The sequence below is a fragment of the Ciona robusta genome, chromosome 6 (genome assembly GCF_009617815.1).
Source record: "Ciona robusta chromosome 6, ASM961781v2".
Taxonomy (NCBI): domain Eukaryota; kingdom Metazoa; phylum Chordata; class Ascidiacea; order Phlebobranchia; family Cionidae; genus Ciona; species Ciona robusta.
The window spans coordinates 3,214,926-3,228,060 of record NC_143240.1 but is presented as its reverse complement, the minus strand read 5'-3'; the positions used below and the strand labels follow the sequence as shown (position 1 = coordinate 3,228,060).

The 13,135-nt window shown below is 33.9% G+C and overlaps 4 protein-coding genes across 4 annotated transcripts in view; all 4 read left to right on the top strand.

Moving 5' to 3' along the window:
* The window catches only part of LOC149734994 (uncharacterized), a 33,908-nt gene extending 30,267 nt beyond the window's left edge, over positions 1-3,641 (top strand). The window contains exons 57-59 of the mRNA XM_089880215.1: positions 287-417; positions 2,668-2,827; positions 3,350-3,641. Coding sequence (XP_089736341.1) covers positions 287-417; positions 2,668-2,827; positions 3,350-3,407 — 349 coding nt within the window. The 3' untranslated portion in view covers positions 3,408-3,641. The remainder of the gene's footprint in view (positions 1-286; positions 418-2,667; positions 2,828-3,349) is intronic.
* A 597-nt stretch (positions 3,642-4,238) lies between these two features.
* Positions 4,239-5,229, top strand: LOC149734993 (GATA zinc finger domain-containing protein 1-like). The gene has a single exon (XM_089880317.1). It carries the CDS (start codon positions 4,311-4,313, stop codon positions 4,989-4,991), a length of 681 nt encoding a protein of 226 aa, XP_089736443.1. The 5' UTR covers positions 4,239-4,310; the 3' UTR covers positions 4,992-5,229.
* LOC149734992 (transmembrane protein 170B-like) lies at positions 5,173-7,114 on the top strand. The gene is made up of 3 exons (XM_089880327.1): positions 5,173-5,312; positions 5,620-5,790; positions 6,187-7,114. Exons 1-3 carry the CDS (start codon positions 5,267-5,269, stop codon positions 6,315-6,317), a joined length of 348 nt encoding a protein of 115 aa, XP_089736453.1. The 5' UTR covers positions 5,173-5,266; the 3' UTR covers positions 6,318-7,114.
* A 790-nt stretch (positions 7,115-7,904) lies between these two features.
* The window catches only part of LOC149734991 (uncharacterized), a 28,679-nt gene continuing 23,448 nt past the window's right edge, over positions 7,905-13,135 (top strand). The window contains exons 1-8 of the mRNA XM_089880211.1: positions 7,905-7,938; positions 8,395-8,512; positions 9,131-9,336; positions 9,753-9,907; positions 10,441-10,639; positions 11,008-11,132; positions 12,038-12,182; positions 12,794-12,958. Of these exons, the coding sequence (XP_089736337.1) occupies positions 7,905-7,938; positions 8,395-8,512; positions 9,131-9,336; positions 9,753-9,907; positions 10,441-10,639; positions 11,008-11,132; positions 12,038-12,182; positions 12,794-12,958 (1,147 nt within the window). The remainder of the gene's footprint in view (positions 7,939-8,394; positions 8,513-9,130; positions 9,337-9,752; positions 9,908-10,440; positions 10,640-11,007; positions 11,133-12,037; positions 12,183-12,793; positions 12,959-13,135) is intronic.

Sequence of the window (13,135 nt, the reverse complement as noted above, 5' to 3'; positions counted from 1 at the left end):
GTATCCAAATATATAGTGGGAGAAAACGGGACACCTTTAATACATAATATCCAAATATCCTGACCGTGACAACAGTGTGTAAGAATTGTCAAGATATTACAACACCCTATTCAACAGAGGTTATAACAGTGCACTCTATCAGTTTGCTAGAGTACATCATAATATAGTAGGACGGGAGAAGATGGGACGTCTTAAGTACATAATATCCAAATATCCTGATTGTTTTTTAAACAATTAACAACAGTGTGTAAGAATTGTCAAGATATTACAACACCCTATTCAACAGATGTGTATCTGAATGTTTAACAAATGGCATCCCATACTGTTTGAATGGGGGAAGCTGCATAGCTACATTGAATGGAGCACCTAGATGTACTTGTACACAGTGGTATCAAGGCTTACGGTGCCAAGATCAAAGTAAGACGGTTTTATTGAATAAAATAAATAGTTTTTATTTTATCTTCTTTTTTTTACTTTTTGGTGTTTTATAGTTTTATTTAAATCATTTTTTTAGTTCATGTTACCTAAATTTTACAATAATTTATTGTTATGCTTTTTATTTAAAAATAAGTTTTATTTAAAAATAAGTTCAGAATATTGCTGCATAAACGCTTGTATATTTTGTTCCCAAAGCCTCATTTTTATGACTAGATGTTAAACATAGCAGTATAGACTCACAAGCACGTAGTATATAACACGCTTTATTGTAATTTTTGTTGTTTTTATTAATTTTCGAGCACTTAGTTAATTTTGAGCACCGTATTGTAGAAACACGGCACTTCAGTTTATACTGTTAGATACTGCACCACACAAATATTTGTACACCAATTTATATTAAAAGCTAGGATATCCCATAGTATATTAATATTAAGCATGTCCACCTATACAGTGATGCACAATCGCGTATTGAACAGTGTTGCCTGTAGTTTTTACCGTAAAAATCGTGTTATTTTTTAGTTGTGTGTTTGTAGAGTTTAGAGTATGTTTTTGTGTTGTAGAATATAGATAGTAGCAGTTTTTTACGTAATCGTGAAATAGTGTTGTGTTTTAGGTTTACTAACATTATTAGCTCACTAGACACTTCATTTATAAAAATGGGGCAAATGTACCCCTAAATAAGTAACCTCCAATTTATATATATATTAAAAATAACATTTATATGCTCTTTTTTGTTAAGTTGTTAAGCTGAAAAAATAACTAAAATGCAAAATATGTTGTAAAAATCAACCGATATTTATATATTCTGTAAAAATTCAGATAAATAAGTTGGTTGTAAATTCATCTTACGGAAAAATCCAGCTTTAAGAATGTATAAATATTTCCAGCACTTAAAGACTGTATTTTTTTTTCTATGGCAATTTCCAGATACAGGTCTTATTGGCATCGTAGCTGGCGTGACTTCAGCCATTGTTATCCTGTTGGTCATTATTGCTGTTCTAGCGTACAAGTAAAAATGACTTTATATATTTTTTCATATTTTTTGCTGCCCTTTACGCATGCGCTAATTTTTTACCCATTTTGCATGCACTATGACACTTATGTCACTGTAATTTACACTCCACAACATCCATGATATATATATATATATACATACATATGTAAACATTTATATATATACATGTATGTCCTAATTTCTCATCCTAATTTCAAATGCTTGTGCATGAAATATGTATACAGCCGTTTAAACAGAACAGGGATACTGCATTACCTTAACAGCCAGAAGCATGTTGCTGAAATTATATTAATTTTACCAATAGCATGATAGTCTCACTACTTTATATATATATATATATATTTACAACTGTGCCAAAGTTATATTATTAAACCGTATAGTTTTTTAATAACATTTTTCAATCTTATTTTACTCAATAATTTAACATTACTTATTCTATCACGTTATTTCCTACTCTGTACATGATTCCAACTTTGCTAAAGCTTTATTGTAAACTTACTCCATGTGTGTAAAACACCCTTTTTAACAGTTTGCAACTTATTTTCCTATTGATTTAAATTACCACTACCTTATTCATTTTTGATTTTTCAAAACTTTTTGATCTAGTGCAGCTTTGCAGGTCTTAATGAGATAAATTGCTTACTGGTCTTACTATAATATTACTTATGTAGTTAACTAGTTGTACACACTCTGTGTACATAGATTAATTAGTAAAGTAGACTTCTTTTACATTTTTCTGCAAATAATGAACAACAATGTAAAAAGGTAAAATTATTTGACATGGTAATGTAAAACTTGCCAACTAAAACAGATTTTGTAATTTGTTTTAGTTTTCTGTGTAAAATTAACACTAATACACAACTTTTACCAAAAAGCGATGACTATAACAGGATAACGCAAATAGATTTAAAGTTTTTTTTTAACTTTATTGCTCAAATATCATAACACAAAGTTTACGAAATTAATTCTACCAAAACACTTATTCCTTTGGTGGTAAAAAATAGGAAATTCTTACAAACTATTTATACTTCTACTAGATTCCAAATTTTACATTTTTGCACTTACACAATTCCCCAAAAATCAGCTACTAATTTTTTCAATGGATCTCCACATAAACAGATTTTTTTAAAAAATGATTGTCACTATAGTGGTAAAAAAAAACTTTCACCCAAATTTTTACAACTAATAACTTTGGGCTGTCTGAATCTCCACAGATACCGATCTTATTGCAGCCGTCGCAGTCGGGGCTACGGCCGCGATTCTCTTGATGATGGTGATTATATTAGGGATTATAATACTTCGCAGAGGGCGCGTGAAGAAATCGATAAACTTACAGTATAGTGACCGGACAAGGATCTCAAGAGGAAAATACAGGTAACAGTTATTTTATATATATATATGTATATACATAATAATAATGATTTTTATTTGTGTGTTTAATTACGATAGCGATATAATTACTTTTTAGGTGTAGTGTACATGTATACAGGTAAGGTGTTTTATGCTCTCTCTATATATATATATATATACGGAATACGTGTATCTTTTTCGCGAGGCAATTAACAGGAACTTAGTAATAGGTTGTCCGAATTGTCAGCCATGCATAAAACCATCACCCTTAAAGTTACATCCGTGGTAATTTATAAGCAGGCATGAGGTGTATGAAACAGAACACCTGTGTTATAACTCCTAAAGTTATACTGAAAGACAATGAAAGACAAATAAAGTTATACTGAAAGACAAGTTATACTGAAAGACAAGTGGTAATTTATAAGCAGGCATGAGGTGTATGAAACAAAACACCTGTGTTATAACTCATAAAGTTATACTGAAAGACGAATACAACTAACAAGTTTTATATTTTAAGATAATCAACAAATATCATGACTTTTTCAGAAGTTCTTTTGAGGAGGAAACAAGAAACACAATCGTAAATGACTATGATGATGTTTAATCTACTAGCACTAACACCTCTTTGCTGTCTAGCTCATTCATATAACATTTAATTTTAACATATTTCAGTTCGTTTGGGTAATGTAACAAATTGAAGTCTCAGTTCAAATTTTCTATATTCAAAAGTGTAGCTGCCTCTGCTTGAAATGTAATATTTTAAGTTAGATGTAAATCTTGTAGTTGCTCTATCGCTTCTTTCTTCTGTAGTAAAACAATAAAAACAATTTCTATCGAACATATGTTGTATATTTGTAAAATAGGTAGATGTATTGAAGTTTTTAAATACTAATACATAGTATGGTGGGGAAAGATGGGAGACCTTTTCATTCTATATTTTTCGTCCCATTTTGTTGGAAACAATGAAAATTTCAAGAATTATAAAACCGTATCCTCACAACTTCCATAGACCGTTGTTTATTGTTTAAAACACCAGGATATTTGGACATTAGGTGCTAAAGGTGTCCCACCTTCCCCTATCTCACTAAAACTGTTAAATATGCGATGTAATCTGACTCAACTAGGACGTGTCTGATATTTTTAAAGATTACGAATTAGTTCTGAAAGTTTATTACATAAAAGGAGACAGGATAACTTAAAAAGTGTTACTGTAAATCTCATAGTTTCACATTTATACTCCCCGTAAGATAATGCTGAATATTATCTTGTGTCTATGAAACCGGTGGTTACCCAGATAAGTTTAACATTTTTTATCGTGTTTTCTTGTTAAATTGTTGACTAAATGTAGTAAAATAACATTATTTAGAAAGGTAAATTACTTCTTTTGCGCTTCCTAAATCTATAAATTGCAATAAAAACGACACTTTTCGTCTGTAAATCGATTTTAAAGTTGTACCTCCATTTTTAGCATTAAGTTTCGTTTTGCAGCGCTTATTCGTTTTGTAATATGCCGTTCGGTACTGCACCTGTATGTAAGCATTGCAGTGCGGAAGAAACACCAATATGGCGACGAGAAGGCAATGAATTCATTTGCCAAACCTGCTTTGTAAAACAAGGAATAAATAAACGCGAAAAGACCGGGGAAACAAGCAACGGCAATGGAAGCAAAAAAAGCAATGGTAAAGGCAAGAACTCTCGCTCAAAAATAGCTAGAAACAAAACTGTATCCAAAGGAAAAGGGCGTAGGTCAATTTTTAAGAACAAGTTTTTTTCCAAGCGACTTACACCCACACTTTCTGGTACAAGTGTGGTAACAGATAGTGTGTTTTATAAAGGACAATATTACCAAACAGGAGACATTGTATCTGTTATAGATGAAGACGACTGCCTTCCATATTATGCCCAGTGCAATGGATTTCTAACGGACGAATACTCTGAAAAATACACTTCATTCACTTGGCTTATACCCTCCAAAAAACTGGACCAAGACAGAAGTTTTGACCCGAAAAACTTTTACTTTGGCCCTAGTGATGATACATTGCATTTAATGGACGCAGTAGAGTTTGTATGTCACGCACCTACTGATTATTTCAAGCCCTCCAAAAGTATTTTTAACACTTATCCGTCTAGGGTTGATAAGAATTATATTAGTGTCGATTTTGCTCTTTCTGATACTGAAACTGCCTAAGCTTAACATTCCTTTTATAAATACACATGCTTTGTGTTAACAGTAATTGTTGCAGTGCAGTCATTGCAGAGCACCATTTAATCTACTTGTCTTTTTCTGTCAAAATATTGTTATCTTTTAAAAAATATCACAATTTCATTAAGCTTTACAAATTTTGTATATTTTGCATTGTAGCAAATTGTATTGTAAATTTGACTACTTTGATTGATAAATTCACTAAATCAGCATCACTTTTCAGCAGGTCCACACACAAAGTTTGATTTAATGATAAAAACATGACATGGAATATTTTATCAACAGAAGACATAAAAGGATTTGAAAGTTAGAAGCTTTTTAATTTGTTCTGTATTCTAAAGCTTGTATTTGATGCAAGGCATACACAATACAGCAAGGGCCATCCAACTAGAGTATACCATAACTGTAAGACACTCAATGGTGACTAGTTTAACCTAGTGGCCACTAATGGGCTGTCCAAAATTTTCAGTCACCAAAACCCTAAGCGGTACTAAAAACATACATACGCAAATCAATGCTTGAATATCTATTTTGGAAAACAGGAATTATATAATGTCTAACATTGCCCTGCCGTGCAATAAGATGTTAGTTCTCATAAATTTAAATTTCCTAGACATGACGACATGGATATTCCTCTGGGTGCTTGTGTCATCAGTTATAGTTCATGGGGTGGCTGCTCTTGCAAGTTTTTTGGCATTACACAAGAATAAGCAAGGCAGATGGTACTCACTTGCTATTATAGCTATGGGTTTCATTATGCCTTTGACTGGTGGCATTTTATCATGTGAGTATGTATTGCTTAAAATCTTAAAATTTATGGTGACTTTGGGCAAATAATATAATCAACCACAAAGTTATTGACATAAGACAATCCAGTAGTATTTTATGAGTTGTTAAATAATCAGCCATACCCTATTCAATAGGAAACATTTAAAATAGTCACCCACAAAGTTGTACATGATAAATCATAAGTGGCATGAGGTGTTGAAACAGAACACCCATGTTATAACCTGCCACACGAAGTTATATAAGCTACATTCATTCTATTCTGTGTGGGTGAGGTCTCGCAACATGGGACACCATAGGTTCTAGGATTTAGGCCAGGATTGGCACATGGGGTAAAAATGCATTCGTTAATGTAAATATACATATATATTATTGCCATTGTTTATCATTCAAGGTGTTAGCATTGCTGGAGTATATCAGTCCCTTGGTTGGAGCATGGCACCCAGGATGGCATTAATATGGGGGGGTGGCCAAACTGTATTGGTTATCTGGATATCTCTGTCAAGATTACTGCCTACTATATGAGGAGCATGGGCCAGTGTTGCCAGATTAAAAGTGAGTGGGCACAACACACTGTGAGAGCACCTGGTGGTTTTGGTTTTGGAAACACTATTTCAGCACTGATTTTTTTATTTTGTAAGAACAGAAACTTTAGATCAAAAGTGAACATTTTGGATATTATTTATTTTACATTGCTTTTGTTTGACGTTATGTATCAAAATGTTTTTGTTATGGAGTTTTTATGTGCAATACTGTATTACAGCCTGTTTTAGCCTAGTGTATCATATATATTATATACATTTGCTTTTCTTTTACATCATTTTGTATGCAAAACTGAAGATTAAGATTTTATTTATATATATTGTATATTGAGTTAGTTGACAGAAAAATCTGTATTAATTTTATTATAAAGACATTTTCGCGCTAGTTAGGTTTCCTGCGTTTGTGTTAGCAGTTTCATTACATATTTACATTATATGTTAGAAGTTTAGTCCGGCGCTGTGGCGTAGTGGTTAGCGCGCCTGCCTGTAACCCAGAGGTAATGGGTACAAGGCTCGACACTGCTACCATTATGGGCGTATGTGTCCTTGAGCAAGACCCTTAACGGCAATTGCTCCAACCCAGTGGTCACTAATGGGTTGTCCAAATTAGCAGCCATACATAAAAAAGAAAAAAAAAATCCAAAAAAAAAATAATCACCCACAAAGTAACATACTTGGTAACTCGTAAGCTGGCGCGAGGTGCACACCCGTGTTATAACGACTGTCGTTTTCCGGCCACGCGAGGATAAAGTAAGTTTCATTCATTCATTCATTCATTCATTCATTCATTCATTCATTCATTCATTCATTCGTTTATAAATAAGTTGGGCTGTTTGCATCAATGGTCGGGTGTTGGCTTAGTTGTTAAATTTCGGACTAGTTTGAGCCTATAACTCATAACAGATATAGAGGTTATATAGTAGGACGGGGGAAGATGGGACACCTTTTCATTCTATTTTCTCGTCCCATTTAGTAGTAAACAAATAAATTTAAAAGGTAATGAAATCGTATCTTCAATTTCTAATCGACGCAGGATTAGAAACGTTTTGGTCGATATGTGATTAACTGCCAAGTTGTATTCGGGTTTACTACTTTTTGTTTATAGTTGCCATTAAAAAAGATCTGGCGTTTCTCCAATACATCGCGACCAATACCGCGTAATTTCCGAATCAGCAGTTTGTTCTCTGAAACAAAACCCGTTTCAGGACAGAATACTAAAAGAGTCACCGTTAGCAAATATTTTAGCGTAGCAAAGTGACGTACATGGGGCAAACAACTTATTTTAAACTTGGGCGCTGTATCTGCTTACTATTTCGTGCGTGAAGTCAGACTGTTTGGTTATTTTATAGTACGTTATGACTTTCCTTGGATGGCGGGGCCACAACAGTTGTTGTAACACGGGTGTTCTGTTCCACACACCTCGTGCTCGCTTACAAGTTAATTTGGTGCTGGCTCATTCTATTTCTCGTCCCATTTAGTAAAAAAACAAAGAATATTTGCAGAATTGTAAAACCGTATCTCCACGGCTCTAAAAGAGCGTTGTTAATTATTCAAAGCACGTTCAGAAAATATGGCTTCGATATCAATATCCATCTTGCCCCACAGTATTATCTAAGCAAAAAACAACAAACGTGTAAGAAAGGTAGTTTATTACAAAACACTTGAAGAGTAAAAAATACTAAAAATATCAACGACAATAAATATTTTGCATTGGTGAGTAATGAGAAAGCAATGTTTTATTCTGTATTTATTTTCTGTGTATATTTCCTTTTTATGCCTTAATGTTAAACTTTTGTTTGAATATACCATGTGTGTCGGGTGTATAAGAAGACACCCATGTTATAACTCTACAGTGAGCATGAGGTGTATGAATACACCATGTGTGTCTGGTGTATAAGAAGACACCCATGTTATAACTCTACAGTCAGCACGAGGTGTATGAATACACCGTGAGTGTCTGGTGTACAAGAAGACACCCATGTTATGACAGTGAGCATGAGGTTTACGAATTAACCAGCAAATGCATTGAGAGATTACTGTTAATTTTATTTTCTTCACAGAGCAATTAGTGCAACCGTTTGGTATCGCTGTTGGTGATTCCCCCTTGGAACAAAGCTCATATTCCAACATAGTAACAAGTGAAGTTGGATTTGTGATTGGAAACAAAACATACTACAGGTTAGTCTGCAGCCAACCCAGTGTCACTAATGGGTTGTCCAAATTATCATACATAAAAACAAACTCACTAAGTCACATACATACATCCACATGGTAACTCGTAAGCTGGCACAAGGTGTATGAAACAAATCACCTATGTTATAATGACTGTATTTTTTCCAGCAATGCGAGGATAAAATAAGTTGCATTCATCCATTCATTCATTTAGCTGTAGTGTTAAACTAGGGTACAATGTAAACCTGTTGTATGCGATTCATAGTTTTTTTAGTTTCATCTAAATCTGGGGTGATATTGCTGAAATACAGTCACACTAATATTCTTTAAACATAGGAAACCTCATTGATTAATGTGGCGGATGCAATATACTTAGGCCCTGCTTGTTTCTATAGACACTGAACAGCAAAATAAAAGCTGTTTACATATAAACCTGGGGTGATAAACATAGCTGAAAAGCATGGGTGACAAGTCATTTTAGACACCTATTATTTTACGCTTATAATAGTGTATACACATACAGAGTAGCATCGCATACTATGCTGTAGGACTTCATCCTTACAGAATAGAATATAGAAGTAAGCTTTGGAATACCTTGCTTGATAAAACTACTACTCTTTACAGAATATATGGGACAATCAATGGTGTATTAGTACTACAGCCATCCTCTGGTTCAAGAACACAGTCAGCGTACGCTAACTCCATCTCTGCAGACCTGTCCACTTCATCTACAACAGGAGATGGCCTTATAGCTGGGTTCTGGTCACGTTTACAACCGAAGGACTACCCTATTTATTACCAGCATATTATAATGGGCAAAACCAATGCTGGTATGTTGTATGTTTTGTTGTTTTTATTAAATAAATGTAACTTTTTAACCTCGCGTGGTGGGCAATGATAGACTATACCAAACGGGTGTCCTGTTTGACACACCTTGCGCGCTTACGTGTTTAGTTAAATACATAACAGGGCCTTTGTGTCCTTGAATAAGACACCTAACGACAATTGCTCCAAACCAGTGGTCACTAATTGGTTGTCCAGGTTATCAGTCACATACAAACAAAAACTTCCCCCAAAAAAATATTCACCTACAAAGTAACATACATGGTAACTCGTAAGCTGGCACGAGGTGTATGAAACAGAACACCCATGTTATAACGCCTGACGTTTTCAGGCCACGCAAAGATAAAGTAAGTTACATTCATTTATTCATTGTATGTTATACAAAACTTTCCAATACTTACAGCTGGTGATCGACTTCTTGCAATGGTAAACAATGCTATAAGAAGCCAAGTGAACGTAACAGAACAACCTATCTTAAACTTCCAAGCCAAAGAAGTGTTCAAACTAACATACAGCGTCGTTCCTTATCACCCAATCTTCTTTGCAACAACAGGAGAAGTAAGTAACATTTAATGTTAAAGTTACCACGTTTGTATGGCATGGCTATTTTTTTCAATTTTGTGGTAACTATTTTATGACCCCCTTCCCAAAGCATTACTTCTATAAAATAAAATATAAAATTAGTAATTTAATTTCATTGATAATTATTAATTACCAATTTGCATTGATACTAATATCATTTACCTTGTAATTTATAAGTTACTTTGGCATTTACCTGCTTTTCCATGAATTACAAGTTAAAAGTATAATTTTTAAACTTTGAACTTACAAATGCAGATTCTAATTAGCTTCTGCACCAAACAAATTAATACAAGTTAATTTTGTCACTTCCACCGTTTATAAATGCAGGTTTTAATTATTCTTTCTATTACTAGCATTGTAGCTCAGCTGGTTGGCATGCCTGCCTCTAACCCAGAGGTAATGGGTTCAATCCTCGCCGTCGCTACCATTTTAAGTGAATGTGTCCTTGGGCAAGACACTTAACGGCAATTGCTCCATTATCAGCCACACCCATCTTTTTGTATTAACAGGGTCTTACATTCCAAATCCTATACGCCACTGATGGGATACGTTCTTTTGCACTGACATCTTACAGTGACATGCTCGCCCGTAACTTTATGAACTACCGAGGCAAAGTGGGATACACAAACCCTCAAAAGAGTTTCACCCATTCTGTAACAACGAGCAGTAACCCCAACCGTCCAGATCTCTTTGTGGGACCAAATACAGGTGCGTCATAATTTGTGCTTCATAAATACTTTGGTTACAGTATGGAATATTAGAATCTACATTAAAGTTATACCAATTGGCTCTTACACATCATTGCAAATACAGGTGCTTCATAACTTTTTCTAAAATATACTTTGGTTACAACTGGCAAGTATAGAATTTACATTAACGTTACACTAGTAGACACTTTATGCACATGTAATATCACATTATGGCAAAATACACATGGTAACCTATTTCTAATTTACAACTTTCTTGCTCTTCCAATGCAAGAAAAACCTAAAACTAAAAAAAATACCAAAAATTAAAACCATTCTTTTGTTTCTGTTCTCCAATTTACAAATAAACCGATTTAATTTCAATTCCAGGTAAGAAAGGAGTCTTCATAATGCGAACAGATGATGCTACAAGTGATATGACACAAACTCCTGAAGCTGCTTGCCAAGCTTGGTATGACAACCAACCAAATGCTACAACATGGGTGGAAAAAACTGTAAGTTTTGTTTGTATTGGTGTAGGAAGGTCTTAGTTGTTGTGGTAGTGTATTTATACACACATAATTGTAGTGTACTTGTACGCACTAAACACGCATAGTGTATTCATACGCCTCATCCTCACTGTCCAGTCAGTTAAGTTAAAAATGTGTTTTTATGTAAACAAAACACACAAAATGTTTTAATACCTCATGTTCGCTGTCAAACTGTAACTTTACATATGAACTATAAACACATCTGGTGCTCACTGTCTACTTTAAGCATAGGTGTCGTGTCTTCTTATACAGCAGACAGACACACATGGTGTATTCATACACCTCATGTTCACTGTTAAGTTATAACATGGGTGTCTTCTTTTACACCAGACAACATGGTGTATTCATACACCTCATGCTCACTGTTAAGTCATAACATGGGTGTCTTCTTATACACCAGACACACATAGTGTATTCATACACCTCATGCTCACTGTCGAGATATAACATGGGTGTCTTCTTATACAACAGACACACATAGTGTATTCATACACCTCATGCTGACAGTCAAGTTATAACATGAGTGTCTTCTTAAACAACAGACAACATGGTGTATTCATACACCTTATGCTCACTGTTAAGTTATAACATGGGTGTCTTCTTATACACCGGACACACATAGTGTATTCATACACCTCATGCTCACTGTTAGGTTATAACATGGGTGTCTTTTTATACACCAGACACACATGGTGTATTCATACACTTCATGCTCACTGTTAAGTTATAACATGGGTGTCTTCTTATACACCGGACACACATAGTGTATTCATACACCTCATGCTCACTGTCAAGTTATAACATGGGTGTCTTTTTATACACCAGACATACCAAAGTGTTGCAAAACTTTTAACAAACCTTTCTCCCAGGCATGCCCACCAACTTTATTCAACGCTTTTTATGACAAATCCTTTGTTACCACACCAATATGGCCACCCCACGCTGGAGTGGGACCAGCACCCTTGAAAGGAGTCGTTACTTCTGATGTGTTAATGTCTCTTCGACAATGGACAGGTTAGCATTATGATTTTATAACTTTTTTACTTTTTATTTAACAGGAAATATTTCATATATCATTGTTTTATTTTTTTTTATTTTATTTTTTTTAATTTAACAGAAATATTTCATATATTATTGTTTAGAACTAAAATAAATCTTCTGTCTTTTTTCTATTGAGTTTAAACTTGCTTTTAAAAATTAAAACTTTACAGAAAATCCCTTATAGATTTAAAATGTATCTAGTATTTATAACATGCCAAACATGTTTTCAAAAGCATAATTAATGTTAACACCATGATAAACAAGTTATATTCGATAATATGTAGCACTGTGGGGGAAGATGAGACATCTTTTCATTCTATTTTCTTGTCCCTTTTTGTAGTAAACAAAACATATTAAAAAGAATTATTAAATTATACAGTATCCTCACGACTTTCTTAGACCGTTGTTAAGCGTTCAAAATTCAATCAGGATACTTGAATATTATGTGCTAAAGGTGTCCCATCTTACCCCACCCTACCAAATAATTTTTTATGCTCCATTTTAAAGTTTTTGGAGCCAATATAAAACCTAAGCTAATTTCAAATTTAAGGTCAAAATAAACTGTATTTTTCCCAAAATTCTAGGTCCCCGATGTTTCCAATCTAATGTCCGTAAAACCAACACTTCTGGCCTTACATGCTGTTACAAGGGGAATGCTGCCTTTATATCCAATGGTTATCCAAATGGAGGCTACTATGGACGGTCTGTTATCTTTTCCAACACGGCTGAAGACGCTGATAAAAGATTAGGTAAGTGTCTTAATTGACAGAAATGAATGTAAAAATATTTTAGAATATTTCAAAAAATAATTACCAACAAAGTTACATATGTGGTGTGTCAATTATCGGTAACAAATTTAAAATTTTTTGGAAAAATAATCACTTTCAAAGTTACATATATGGTAACTCGGGCCCGAGGTGTATGAA

Excerpts from the sequence above, each read along its gene's own strand:
- LOC149734993 (XM_089880317.1), top strand. The coding sequence starts at position 4,311 with ATGCCGTTCGGTACTGCACCTGTATGTAAGCATTGCAGTGCGGAAGAA.
- LOC149734992 (XM_089880327.1), top strand. The coding sequence starts at position 5,267 with ATGACATGGAATATTTTATCAACAGAAGACATAAAAGGATTTGAAA. Across the intron at positions 5,313-5,619 it reads AGACATAAAAGGATTTGAAA|ACATGACGACATGGATATTC; the intron begins GTTAGAAGCTTT and ends TAAATTTCCTAG. Across the intron at positions 5,791-6,186 it reads GACTGGTGGCATTTTATCAT|GTGTTAGCATTGCTGGAGTA; the intron begins GTGAGTATGTAT and ends TTATCATTCAAG.